The 14,165-nt window shown below is 39.0% G+C and overlaps 1 protein-coding gene across 15 annotated transcripts in view; it reads left to right on the forward strand.

Annotated features, from left to right (window-relative positions):
- The window catches only part of ncam1a (neural cell adhesion molecule 1a), a 249,001-nt gene that overhangs the window by 198,327 nt on the left and 36,509 nt on the right, over window positions 1-14,165 (forward strand). For 8 of the 15 annotated variants that reach the window (XM_071506415.1, XM_071506417.1, XM_071506421.1 and 5 more), the window contains 4 exons: window positions 1,794-1,978; window positions 2,570-2,666; window positions 5,855-6,022; window positions 9,842-9,970. In XM_071506415.1, the coding sequence (XP_071362516.1) occupies window positions 1,794-1,978; window positions 2,570-2,666; window positions 5,855-6,022; window positions 9,842-9,970 (579 nt within the window). The remainder of the gene's footprint in view (window positions 1-1,793; window positions 1,979-2,569; window positions 2,667-5,854; window positions 6,023-9,841; window positions 9,971-14,165) is intronic. The other 7 variants (XM_071506416.1, XM_071506422.1, XM_071506419.1 and 4 more) reach the window with 1 other exon arrangement.

The raw sequence follows: 14,165 nt of genomic DNA on the forward strand, positions 1-14,165 counted from the left end.
TGAATTATCTGTGAAAATTATTCATTATCCAAAGTAGCACATAAACAGATTACTAATGTGAAGTGTAGATATGGTGTCAGAGTTTCCTATGTCCTCTTAAATCCTTAATGTACTTACTAATAATGCCTTATACTGCACATTATCCCTTGTAATTTTTACTGTCATGGTTATCACTATGTATTTTATGTTTCATGTGACCTACTTCAGCACCACTTGCAGATTACAGAATTCAAAACTGCTCTTCAAACCCATCTTTCTAAACTATTCACTGTAGCTGCATCAGCTCCATTTTCTTTCTGCTTCAGTACTGATCTGGTTATTGAATCTCTTATTGTTGATTTTACTGATATTTTGTCACTGGTGCTTTGTTGTTTATTTTATGTTTTATTACTGATTTGATGTGATTGACCAGGCGAGGAGGCTACAGAAATCAAAGAGGCAGGTCAGAAACACTGTAGTGAGTCAATGAGGCCCAAACCGTCATTGATAAAAGAGTGAGACTCTCAGGGCTTCAGGAGATGGAGCATCTATTGACTCTTCCTCATACATCAATTCCAGTGCACAGTGTGCTGCAGCTTTCAAGAATCCAGGGTTAGAGGTACAGCAGGATCAGGAGCCACAGCATTTCACAGCACTCAGGAAGCAAAGCATGCATCCAGAAGAACTACACAGTGATGTGAGCAGGATGTTATAAAAAGAAACAACACAGGCAAACAGTCGTCTCCTGCTATTGCCTCTTACTTGTCAACGATCATGCCCAAATTAAGGCTCCGGGTAAAGAGTTGTGACCATATGGTACCAAATCAATTCAATGAGCATGTCAGAGTTGCTTGCTAAATAGGCTACACTGTAGCATGAATGGGACTAGTGGTATTGGTATCTCTGCAGGGATCCAATATAGAAAAGTTGCAGTAAGAAGAATAACCTTATGTTTATCAAACCAGCCGAATTTTCTGGAGCTGTTGGAACTGACAGTATGCACTGCTGTTGTTTATGTTGACTCAGTGCTCAGAACTGTGAGCCTGTTAGACTAGCTGTGTAAAAATGACACTCAGCCCAGTGAGATATTGGAGTTTTGGTAATTGCTGAGCTGGAGCATCTTGCAGTAAAACATTGCACTTACTTTTTGTCACAAGAGAAACAGGCAAAAAAGAAAGTGTCAACTCAGGGTTCCATAAAACCAGCCCAGGCTGTGTTTAAAACTTAAAGTGATCCCATAAAAAAGCTCATCAGGAATGTATAGAAATGAGAAACATGCTGCCATAAGACCACACTTAGCATTTGTTTACCCTTCCCTAAGATGGCAGGGTCTGTCAGCGTCGCCTCGAGGGCGCCGGCTGCTCGCAGGATTGTGCTTTTAAATGTAGTATCTCACTGGTAGCCACGTTCAGAGCTGCTGGAAAGCTTCAGGGAGGGAATGAAATATTGCCATCCCATAATTCCTTGCTTCTGCAATAGAAGGCTCAATGTGGCATTTCCCAGCTGGGCGATTTCTATCTATCCTGGGGATTTGATGATTTGATAGATTTGATAATAGTGTGTATGTTGTGTGAATCAATTAAATATATCTGATTTCCCTGCTCCCACACAGTCCCAGAATTAAGTGAAGAATTAGTACTGGATTATAAAAAAATTACATTTAGCAACCTGTTAGATAAGTATTGTATTAGTGAAAAAACCCTGAAGGTGGGACAGTATTTGTGCTCATGCCGGTCACAGCAGGTCGTCTAGTTCTAGCAGTAAACTGCCTGGTGTGATGTTTACCATCTTCACTTCCCTGTGTGACGCTGCAGATGCTCCAAAGATCCAGGGTTCGGTGACTGCGTACACATGGGAGGGGAACCCGGCCAACATCAGTTGCGAGGTGGAGGCTCACCCAGGAGCCTCAGTCATTTGGTTCAGAGACGGCGTCCAGCTGCCCACTGCCAACATTACCAACATCAAGATCTACAACACACCGACCATCAGCCACCTGGAGGTCTGCTGCACCTGCCATCTTTACACCGACATATATAAACACAGAGACACTGGAAATGATAGTTTTGTCAGATACCATCAGATTCTGTCGTAACTGTAGCTACTTAGATAAGAATCAAGCATAAGAAGCAGTTACATTGTTTTTGTTCCGTTTCGTGTGATTTGACCTGCTGATTTCTACACAAAGCTTTAAAGAGGCTTTTTGTGTCTTTTGTTATTTCTAATTTAGAAAATTTAATTAAACTGTAATTTAAAACTTAATGTCTATTTATTGTTCATGAATGAAACAGGTAAACACACTTCAGCTGTGAATAGAGTGTCATGAATAATGGCATGAATAGCCAACAAGTGACAACTCTGAATCAATACAGACATTTTTTTAAGTGCAGCGTGCTGGATACTGACGTTAATGAGCCAGTGGGTAATGACTATGCTTCTGACAGTAAATATCTGTGCTCTCTGAAACTACTAAGTGGCACTAAACCAATAACTAATAATTACATAATTACACACAACAAGCTCCTCACAGGTTTACATTATTCCTAGTAACTTGTTTTTTGTTTGTTTTTTTGTGCTTGTTTCTGCCCCTCAGATTACCCCTGATTCTGAGAATGACTTTGGGAGCTACAACTGCACAGCAACCAATGTGATGGGCAGTGAGTCCAAGGAATTCCTTCTTATCCAAGCAGGTTTGTTGTTTTTCTTTAAATTCAATAAAAGAAATAAATAGATAGTAATAAAAATAAAGAAATAATTTTAATTTAAATTTAAACTTCATGACTCCACAATCTCAAATTGAAGTGACATTGAGTTGACTTACTAATTTTGCAGTATATGGTGTATGAATACCACCTGAACCTCCACCTTCCCATTTCAGTCCCTAACTGATGTCCTATTTCCCCATCCAACCAACCACAACCAAGTGATTGTTCCCAAGGTCAAGATTAATACCCTTGGGTTTAACACCTCAGCAATAAAAGCAGGAGCAGGGCCCATTAGAGGTTATGGATGAAATTTCAAAGTCAATTCTAAAGGCAGTCAGAAGCCAGTGTAGGCACAATGTGTGAAATATACATATATATGAAATCCTAGCAGTGGACTTTTAACAAGCTGCAGACAATGGAGGTATCTAAACTGTTATCTGGCATTTTACTAATGCAGTGTAAACAGGAAATTACAATACAATCAAGACAAGATGTAATGGAGGTATGAATTTGTATTTTTAGTGAATTTTCTGATCTTGCGAGATCACTCGGAGCTGGCTTAAAGATAAAACTACTGTTTTAATGTATTCATCTAAACTAAGAAACACCAAGTCTAGCAGTGGTGAGTGGCACAATGAACTGAATCTATTTAAAGGGTGTGTTACTGCAGTAATTATAGCAATAACAATAATTTGGATCTCCGTTTGTATTCACAGTAATTGCAGGACAATCTAAAACATCCACTTATGAATGTTCTCAAATCAGTTCAGGAAGATGCTAATTTCCTTGAGATGATTAACGGGGTCATAGCTAAGCTACAACTGTGTATTGCCTGTATAAAAATAGGAAATATTGTGTTTATATTTGAGATGTCCCAGAGGCAGCATATTGAGCAAGGTTGGACAGGTAATGAGCAAAAATTTAAATAACACTGGAACTGTCCTTTGAATTTTAAAGATTGGTTTGTGTTAGCTTCATTTGGTATGTAAATTGTTTTGGAGCCATTAGAGGAGGTAGGTCGCTCAGGACCTTGACTAAATACAGTGTGGTCGAATTAATTGCACTGACAACCTCTGCTGCCTCTGTGTAATATACTGTAGGCCCTTTGAGGTGTTTTCTTGCGGCTTTCTCATTTGCTGCATAACTCGTCAGTATGCCTAAAGCGTCTCCTTCCAAACTGAGCCGGACAAAAACAAAAACCCCTTTGAGTACATCTTCACACCTTTGATATGCCATTGAAAAAATCTGACATGTAGCACGAGGCAAAGACCTCCACTGAACAAAGTCATGTCAATTTCAAGGATAATTAAACAGTCTTTGTGTTACATAATAATGATACATAATCCAGAAATAATTAGGTAGGTTTATCATGACTGGAGGATCATTTGCAGTTTCTGTTTGTGTGATGGTTGTGAGTGGCTCAGGGAAGTTTGCTGACACAGATAAATTGATTGGTGATTATTTTATTCTGTCACCTTTTAGCACTGAGATAAACATCCTGTGTTGTTGTTTTTTTTTTTTTTGTAATTAGCAGCACTGAGGTTTCAGTACTTTTATGCAAGTAATTTTCAAGTCTAAAACTGACAACCTCCACAGGCTGCAGTGTTCATTACACCAAGCTGTAGGATTGTGGTCGATAGAATACACAACACACTGGTTGGCTTGTTGTTCTTTGTGGATCTAAAAATGTACAGTTCGCTGCATTTCTAGACAAAAGACCATGGGGTCAGTGAAATCTTTCCCTGGAGAGCATGGACGTGATCAGTGACTGAAAGTCTGTCTAGCTGATTGATTTTCTTGTGGAAGGGGAAATTTAAACTCATTAAGAATCATCCTCTGGGAACCATAGATACTGTGCTTAAGACCAAAATTAAATGTATGTACAGAACACACACGTGACATACACAGCTTAGTTCCCACTCCTGAAACATCAAAAACAGCTCCCTTAGTTGCTTGTAGGAGGTGCCACAGCGTCTACAGAAGAATGCTAAATTGTGTAGAGCTCTCTATTCCTGCAACCCTCTGACTTATCTTCAAAGTGCATCACAGACGGGAGCGAAGGCTGTCGCTGCGAACCACAGGCTTTGGGGCAGTATAGAGACACGCCAGCAGCTCAGCTGTGAAAGCAGCTGATTTGGAGCAGTTCATTTTCAGTGGGTGTTGCAGTGGCTGGCTCCTGATGCTTTTATATGCAATTCTCTCCCAGCCAAAGCACATAGATAGTTTGGTAAGGCATACATACTGTGGACAGCCCGTAACTCTACATAGTAGAGACACTGAAGTCATGGTCATCATGTTTTATTTTGAAGGATCAAAGTTTCATTTTGAAGGCTCTCACATAATAACTACACAGTCATATATAGTTTTACATTTCAATACTTATCAGAAACAGTAAAGTAACAGCACAAGATATAAAATTTAACTTGGTTTGTTAGTCCACTTTTACTTATTCAGAAAGTCTCACTAAAATATTACTAAAATATCAGTAAGAAGAACTTTAAGGTCCTTCAGAGTTGCTCAGTAGTTTCTCTTACTTCAGTTTGTTTTGCAGTTTATTTTAAAATGAATTCAGAGTTGGTATGATGATCTTTTAAAGCTAACCTTTTCTGTGATATGGTGTCATAATGTTTTAACTTTGAAGTAAGGTTGTTAAATGTATTGGCAACTTTGAAGCAAAGCCTTGAAAGAGAAAACACAGACATGCCAATGCCTTCTAGATGTCAGTGATGATAATCCAACTTTTAAATAACTCGCAGTGATGCGAGTGAGTGTGATGCTCTTCTGAGCAATGACTCAAATAGCATTGTGCTAAATGGCATCTTGTGTTGTGAAGCTAGTGGCACCAGCATTAGTATTACCTTTACAGAAAACATCCTCTTAGTAATAGTTGAAAAGAGCTTCACAAAGACACAAAAAGAAATGATATTCACATAAACATGCCAGGAAATAAAGAACTGTTAAGAACTGCTTCTATTTCCATGTAGCCTGTTCAAATTCTTAACAAGAGTTTATAAGCTCTTTGTGAAACTCCTGTGTACATGGCTAAAGAATCTTGGATTTTTTTTTTTTTTTTCAATGCCAAGTTGTATCTTACACACACTGCAGAGCAATGGACATTGAATATTACATATGTTGGGAGATAATGCATAACTCTTGTCTGTTCCCTGCCATAGATGTGCCAACATCGCCAGAAATCCAACTAGTGGAACCTTTCTCGAGCACAGCAGTGGTCGACTTTAAGGAGCCCGACGCCACGGGTGGAGTGCCCATTATCAAGTACAGAGTGGAGTGGCGTTTGCCTGGCCAGGAATGGACTGGCAGGGAGTATGACGCTGATGATGGTGAGTCACATATATCTTCTGGCTGAATTACATTGTTTTATTTCATTTTGCCATTAATAACTGATAACTGATCTGAACTGAACACCTGCTATGATGTATATTTAAGTGCTGAATTAGTCTTTAAATCCCTGAGTCACCACCACTTAAGTAGATTTCTGCAGAATATCTTAAAATATAATTGCTGTTTCCATTTCATTAAAAAAAAAAAAAGTATTCTTGTTGTTGTTATTGTTATTATTTTTGGTTGGTTTTCTTTAGGACTGCAGCTCCAACATGATAGAAATATGGGGCCAAAGCTGCAGAAAAATTCTCGCTTCCCGCTAGCAACAACGGTTAATCCAAACATGACAGTAGCTGATGTCATGAAGAGAGGTGGAACACTGTGTAGCCTAAATGACAGTCAGCTCAGACACTGACAGGTCCCAGATAATATCCCCGTCCCACTGAGGGTTTGTGGCTCTTACAAATCTGGATGGTGCTCGTCCTGTCAGCCACATGGGACGTATCAGTCAGTGGTTGACAGGCTCCGCTGTCAGCTCAAGGCCCAAGAGCCGCCTGTCATGCAAGCATATACACAAAACAAAACCCACGCACCCACGCACCAACAGGAAACACTGCCAAAAAAACCTCATTCAACCACATCACCTAATCCCCATCTGATAAACTGAAGCCTTCCCAAAACACACACACTCTGAAAGGACCATATCTGTTGCACTGTACAGCGTTGCAATATGTTGCTGTCTGTTGCACCGTACCATGCACACATTTCTCGTAGTATGTTTGTAACTTTAATTTGTAAAATCAGGAATGCAAAAGTCTGAGCTGAGCTACGAAGCCCGGGAGAAAAGGAAGCAATATTGTTACAGATAAAAAATGATCATATAGCTGAAATGTGTCAGTGAAAAGTGTTTCAGGTGTCTCTCACGGCTGCTGTCACATGTTTAAAAGCATCTCGTCAGTTATAATTAGCACACACATCGCTATGGATCCATACTGCATATAGATACTATATCTACTCACCTGCTATTCTATTTTATATACTGCAACCCTCCATAATTTATGGCTTATCCATTACATATCCACACATGTCTGTGCCACATAACCTGTGGTAAACAATAATCAATACTCTGCAGCCAAATACCTGACCTAGATAAACAAAAATATCTGTGCTTCAACATAATGACAGCAGGCTCGATAAAATGCATTTTGTAATTTGGGTGACTTCTACCATTGTTTGTTGATCGCAGGCTTAAAGAATAAGACTGGTCTTGTGCTATGTTTTTATCACTGTCAACAAATTCCATGCGAACAATGCTTTAATCTGTCTCTCAATACTTTCTGACTTCACTATTCTCTCTCATATATTCTCAGTAAGTAAATTATAGTTCAAGTCAATTCAAATCAACATTATTTTTTATGGAGGGCGTGAAATCACAACACACATTATTTCAGGGCACTTTACAGGGTAAGGTCAAGACCATCTAATATTATAGAGAAAAACCCAACAGTTCCCACTATAACAATAACAAAAATACAATATTAAAAATTGTGGGTTTAATGGTGTTATCAATAAGAACAGCAGCAATGATAACGGCACCGATTATTAATAATAATAACAATAATAATAATGATAATAATTGTGAATTTCCCCACTGTGGGACTAATAAAGGCTATCTTATCTTATAATAATAATAATAATAATAGTTAAGGCTGCATAAGACAGTACTTGTTAATTTGGTGAACTGTTTTTTTCCCGTTTTAGTCATCAAAACCAGAATATCTGCAGCCTTATGCTTTAATCATTGTTGGCCGTCAGTGTCGAAATCCACATAGACAAGCACAAGACCAAAACTCTGTATCTGGGGCCACAAACCAAATTACATCCACTTATTAATTTCTCTAATGTTAGTGCACCTTCCTTGATGCTGCAGTAAGCATGCACTGCAGCAGCACAATGATGAACACATACCAAATGCAGTCATATTCAGTCTGTCAGATGATTGTTATGATCTGTGGAGATAACCTTTTAGAGGAGCCGAGGAAACCAGCATGCAGTAATCAGTGGTAATTTACTCTGCGACGGCTGGAAATCTCATCTGAACATGAATGGTTCCAGCAGTGACTTCAGTCTTTCTGATGCTGGTGGTGCTAAAAACCCAGTTGTGTATACATTTAGCCTTTTAAACTGTATTCACATTTTCCGCAAGCAGTCATTTATGCATGGTCCATTCTTTATGTCCATCTCATTGTCACATTAATGGGAATTTAGAATTTTCCCAGCATCACAGCTATAAAAAAATGTTTCTCAGCTCTTTTGCACCAGGGTCTAAATTTGTTCTCATCCATGAAATTACTCTTCTTTGTATTACAAAGTTAGATATTACCCAAGTGGCTTTTTTACAAGAGTCGGGGGACACAGTGTGTGTACAGTATGAGTGTCTGTATCCTGATTGAAATCTCATTGGTGCCTTGCAAGTAACTATGTCTGTCTATGGAATTGAAGTACATTTTAATCAGGAAATGTTATTCCTTTCGCCTCTGGACAAAAACACCACTAAGTTCGCACTTCATGGAATTATTTAGATTATATTCATTAGATTTGAACAATCAAAATTCAGGCATGATTACAATATAAATTGATTCATTTCACCTGTGAAAATTGCATTTAATGATAACAGTAGCAGGATTTCCTAACAGCATTCTTTGTGTACTACACTTCACACTCTGTCAGACAGTTGATCTTTAATGTTATTTTCCTACAGTAAAACCAGTGACAATAAATCACAGAACCTCACTGTAATTAGAACTCGTCCTTTTCCTGGCGTGTGATCTTCATGGTGTTGGTCTGCTGTGGCCCTGTGCCAACTGACTGCCAATACTGCATACAAGCATTTATTCTTCCACTGGTAATATTCTGTGCTGTTTATATGCAGCTTTGTTTCCATTTATTAATGAGTCTCCATGAATAATCCCATCAGGAGGATATTCCATCCTACCTGTGGTGACCCACCCAGGGGTAAAACATGCTGCATACACAGTATAAACACAAAGCATTTCAGCCAGCAGTTCCTATCTGTGCGGAAATTATAGGCACCTTCTAATGCAAATCATTGTGAAAATACAGATTTCTTTAATAACCAGATTAAGTTTTATTTATTTACTTGTAGTTATTTCTTATTTTCCATAACAAACACCACATGACAACAACCACTGTGCAAATAATAGTCATGAATGTAATAACATCAGGAAGAGAAAGTAAATAGGAAGCAAAATAAAAAAGCAAAACAAGGACAAACAAAGACAATGACCAGTTGTCCATAAATGTGGTGGAATATTACAGTACTTATACACATATGAGTTTATATAAGTGACAGGATGTTGTCATTCTGATTATTTGTGTATTTGTTTTCTATAGACTTTTTTTGGATCATCATTAGCTTCCACAAAAGTGGCTCCTGGAGTCTCTTTGGATTCCACAAAAAATAATAATAAAAATAAAAATAAACAGCAATTTCATGTCACACAGTGTGAATAGAAGAAAATATAGATAGATAATCTGCTTTTGTCCTCCCAAGAAAAAAAACTTTTGTTGAAATTCTTAATACAACCTATATTTATGTCTTTGGTGGATGTGTGGTGACACTGCATGAATAAGAGAAGGCTAGATGAATGTGGGCTACACAGTGAGTCATGATAATTATTTATGCATCGCACACACATTAGCATTTGAGAAGCAATGACCATCTTGCTATTCTAGTCTTGGTTCACCATTTCTCTTGTCTGCATACTTGCATGGAATAACACCATCCGCACTTTCAGCAGACATGACCAGGATCACCATCGTTGGCCTGAAACCAGAGACCACCTATGAGGTCAAGATGTCTGCCATCAACGGCAAAGGCGAAGGCGAGAGCAGCCCGGCCAGCACTTTTGAGACCGAGCCAGTCCGTAAGTACCTCTCCCTCTGCTGGCGTCCCTGCTCCCAGTAAGCACTGCTCTGACCCCAACGCTCTGAACCTAATGTGCACTCCCCCGCCTGCTCATGTGTAGAAGAGTCAAGAAGCTTTCAACCCCTACACTCCTCTATTGTCACGCCAAGCCCCCGGTGCAGTCCTCTCCCATCCAGGGTGGAGGGAATGATAATTCATGATCCCACTGCCACTTCAAAGTCCGCCCTTGTTAATAGTGTTAAGTTTGCAAAGTATAACCTCTGTATCCTTCATCACTGAACAGTATAATGTGCTTCTTTCCTCATGAATTCTTGCAGTGTGTAAGGCAGACCTTGTCTCCTCCTGTCTGGCAGAGCCCTGTCTTGTTAGCCCACACCTCAGGTCATTTAGACAAAGCATTCTGGACACTTGTGAATCCTTAAGGCTGATTTATACTTCAATGTAAAGTGCCAACTCTATATTTATAGTCTAGTGACAGTGTGCATTGTTAATATAACAGCTAGAGCCCATGGTCCACTGAGAATTGTTTACATTTCATGAAGGAGGTGGCAGCGCATAATGAAATGCTGAATGCTTCAGACATGGAGGAAATGTTCTATTCCAAGGTGTTTGAAGTAAAAGAGAAAATGTCACCTTATTCACCTGCTTGTCAGGAAGATGAGGGAAGTTTTGACCATGTTATGTTTGTGCAACAACCACGACGCTCACACCAGATTGCTGGATTTTCTGGACTGGCTCCCAGTCTTTGCCTCTTAACATTCTTCTTGTGAGTAATCCAGCATCAAATCACAGCTGTGTTAGTCATAAGGCAGCCTTGGCAACCATACAGCAAAGAGCAGGAGCACGACACCATTAAGAAAGTGTCAGCTTGACATAGAATGTGGCAATTTTGTGTTCATTTGTGTGCCAGGATATTTCAAAGGAGAGGTTCTCACTGAAGTATGAATTAAGTCCAATGGAGGTCCAGAAACTGCTCTTTAAGCTGAGAGCTGAATGAACTAAATGTGAACTAAATGGATGGTTTTGCAGCACTTGGTCCATATGTTTGATGGTAGAAGTCTTGTATGAAGGCAGTCACACCACCATTACATCCAATCTAGATTGAAATAAAAGATCAATAATAACATAAGAAATCTTTGAAGAGTCCACAGTTTGTCAAATGTGCAGGTTTCAAACACAGGTAATGATGAGAAATTTGGATTAAAGGATAATTCTCCTAAATACATTATTTCATTACCTCTCAGATCTGTGACATGAAATCAAGAATAATGAGCAGTCAGATGATTAGATGATTATCTAACCTCTGTATTTTTGAAGGTCAAACCGACATGAGCACACCTGAAATGTTAGTAGGTCAGCCTGTGGACTATGATTGTCTGACAGTTCACGGCTCTTACCCCGTCAGACTTTTTTTTTTGGCATTGTCACTGCATTTCCAATCAACTTGGAGAGAAAATCAGACCAGAATTCTTTATTATTATTATGCAGCTAGTTTACCTAGGCTACAATTAGAAGGAAACAGACCTATTTCTCAGCCAGCACCTGTAATCAGGGTCATGAATAAATCTTTGTTTTAGCTTGTAACGTCCTCCATGTCATGCTTCCATCTGTGCTTCATCATCCCACTGCTTCTGTAGAAACGGCCCTTCCCCGCCTCATCCTGCTTATTTTCCCTGAGTCCCTGATGTCAAGGATAGAGGTTGTTATCCTACTTAAAGATGTTTCATCAAAATAATTAGTGTCTGATGAATTTATTCACTTTGGACTAGTCTAACTTTTTTAAACCTATGAATTTGAGGTCAAACTTAACTTAATGTATTATTTAGAGAACTGAAATGAAAATGGACACGGAGGAATCAGCTTGTATGCATGTTGTCATTTAATGTATTATATTACATCAGAGTAGCAGTGGGAGATTCTCAGACAGAAACCCAGTGTCCTTCTTAAGAAAACACTGAATCTCTACCATGACCAGACTCACAGCCGAGCCTGAAGTCATTTAAAGTACAAATTTCTAATTTGGATGGTTGTACTGAACCAGCATTATCAAAGTCAAAGTTTGCTACAGAGCAAAGAGAAGCCAGGCTTTCTGTAGATAGAAGGTCCAACAAGACACAGCAGCACTGTGACAGTGAGTAAATGATGTGGCAGGACACAGTTGCCCTCTTTCCTTGATCATATTTCTCATTTCATTGTCTTTGTTTCTTCTCTTTGTCGTGTTGTTTTCTCATCATGGTTTTCCATCTGTTCTGTAATCCATTGGACTTCTCAGAGTTTTCTTTCACAAGTAAGTTTCTTTTCCCCTGTTTTTTTCTGCTTTATTTTCTTCTGTTCTTTTTTCCATCTCCATTGCATTCATCTGCTTTATCAGACCATCCTCTGTACATTAAAACCTCCCTTTAATGACTGAAGAAACATGTTATAACAATGTAAATCTACTGTAAAAATGGTCTTGATCATGTGATGTCATCCATAGAAAGTTCCACAGAAATCATCACCCTCTGTCCCAAAACTATGACTTTCCTTCTGTCTTACATAAACACCCAGTCCTCATGACCTGTTGCACTAATTTTCCAGACGACAGTTCATTCCTTTACTCTAATGTGGTTTCAGGTTTGTTTAGCACTCTGATAGATTGATGTGACAAACTTACAGCCTCTAGCAAGTGAGTTATTTTGTACCATAGTCCTTGGTGCTACCTATTATGCTGTTGTCTCTCTTGTATAAAGAATATTGCACTTGTCCACTGCAGCAGTTCAGCCAATGAGTGTTATATAAGGTCTTCAAAGAAGGTGTACTGTATTCAGAGATAACCAAGAGGAATACAATCAAAAATTCATATCAGTTAATGTGAGTTAAGAATATTTGCAGGTAATGATATTAAAACCTTGGCATCTTTGTTCATAAGGTTAAAATCAGAGTTTCAGTTGCCAGAGTCTTTATGATTCCCTTTGTGCTCATGGTATGCTTTTATTTTGCAGTCGTGATTTGGCCATTAGACTTAAAACTATTGCATATTAAGAAAACCAGTAAGTGCTGGGTTGCAGCTTTCTTTAGATAGAGTATATGCAAACAGCTGCTAAGGAAAAGGTTTATTATATTGCTACGAAATCCCCAGGCCCTGATTCATGTTCATTTTAATCATCATAAATGTGGCCGGTGTCTAGCAGCTGATGTGCTCTGGACTCTGGTCTTCAGTAAGTATGTTTTCATGCATGAATATGACCAGTTTTCCCAAACTAGCCTATCATGCTTAACATGCATGTTGTAAACACATCAAAAATACTTGATAAATAACTTGGATACTGGTGTGTACAAAAACACGCTTTTACTGTAGAAATCCTTGAAACAGCAGAGGTTTCATTAGTGTTTTAGAGGAGTGCTGGCTCATTTTAAGGTAACTGCCAGTTCTTTTCTTTTGATTTCATTTATAAATAAAAAGAAAAGATAGTTAGTATGAGAACAAAAGGAAAGTAGACTGTACACTCACTGCTGAACAAATAAGACAGCAGCATAGGAACGTCAACAAGCAACTCACTGAAGCCTTAAAAGCACTGAAATATAAATTCAGGTAATGCACAATCATTGTTCTGTCTCATCTTTGTTTTAGTGAGACGTTCCTTCGATGTTTACAGGCATTAGCTCTAAAATTCAACGGGAATCTGTTTTGAGTCAGCTCATAATTTGCACTTTTTTGATGGCCCTGGGCGAGCTTGTCCTCAGCATTATACATTTCCAGACTGCGACTCTTTGGGTGGGCAGCCACAGTCCAGCATCCAGGGAGCAACTTCACATCTGAGGCCTGTGCCTTGGTCAAGAGCAATCACAGTAGTTCTTAAGATCTAATATGTGTGTCCTTGTAGTGCAGGATGAATCCAGAGAAAGGCCTCACAAACACAGGGAGAGCAGAAAGGCCCAGCTGGATCTAAAGCAGCTTCACAATTAGGCAGTAATATCTTAAACAAACCTGTTCCCATAGTTAGAGTTTTCAGAACCAGTGTGAAAGGTTCTCACTTATCTTGTCATGTACTCTGTAGGCAAAGTTCTCCTTATGTCTACATGTTATTTCTGCAACATACAGTAACCAGTGTCTGTCAATAAGACAGCATAAAGCTAGCCTTTATTGCTCCGAGATGACGAGCCAGTCAATTATCCGTGGTGCTCCCCAGTGAAAGTAGTCCTGTCTCAGCAAG

This window comes from Trachinotus anak, unplaced genomic scaffold (assembly GCF_046630095.1).
Source record: "Trachinotus anak isolate AG129_WGS33_773 ecotype Australia unplaced genomic scaffold, CSIRO_AGI_Tana_v1 ptg000020l, whole genome shotgun sequence".
NCBI lineage: Eukaryota > Metazoa > Chordata > Actinopteri > Carangiformes > Carangidae > Trachinotus > Trachinotus anak.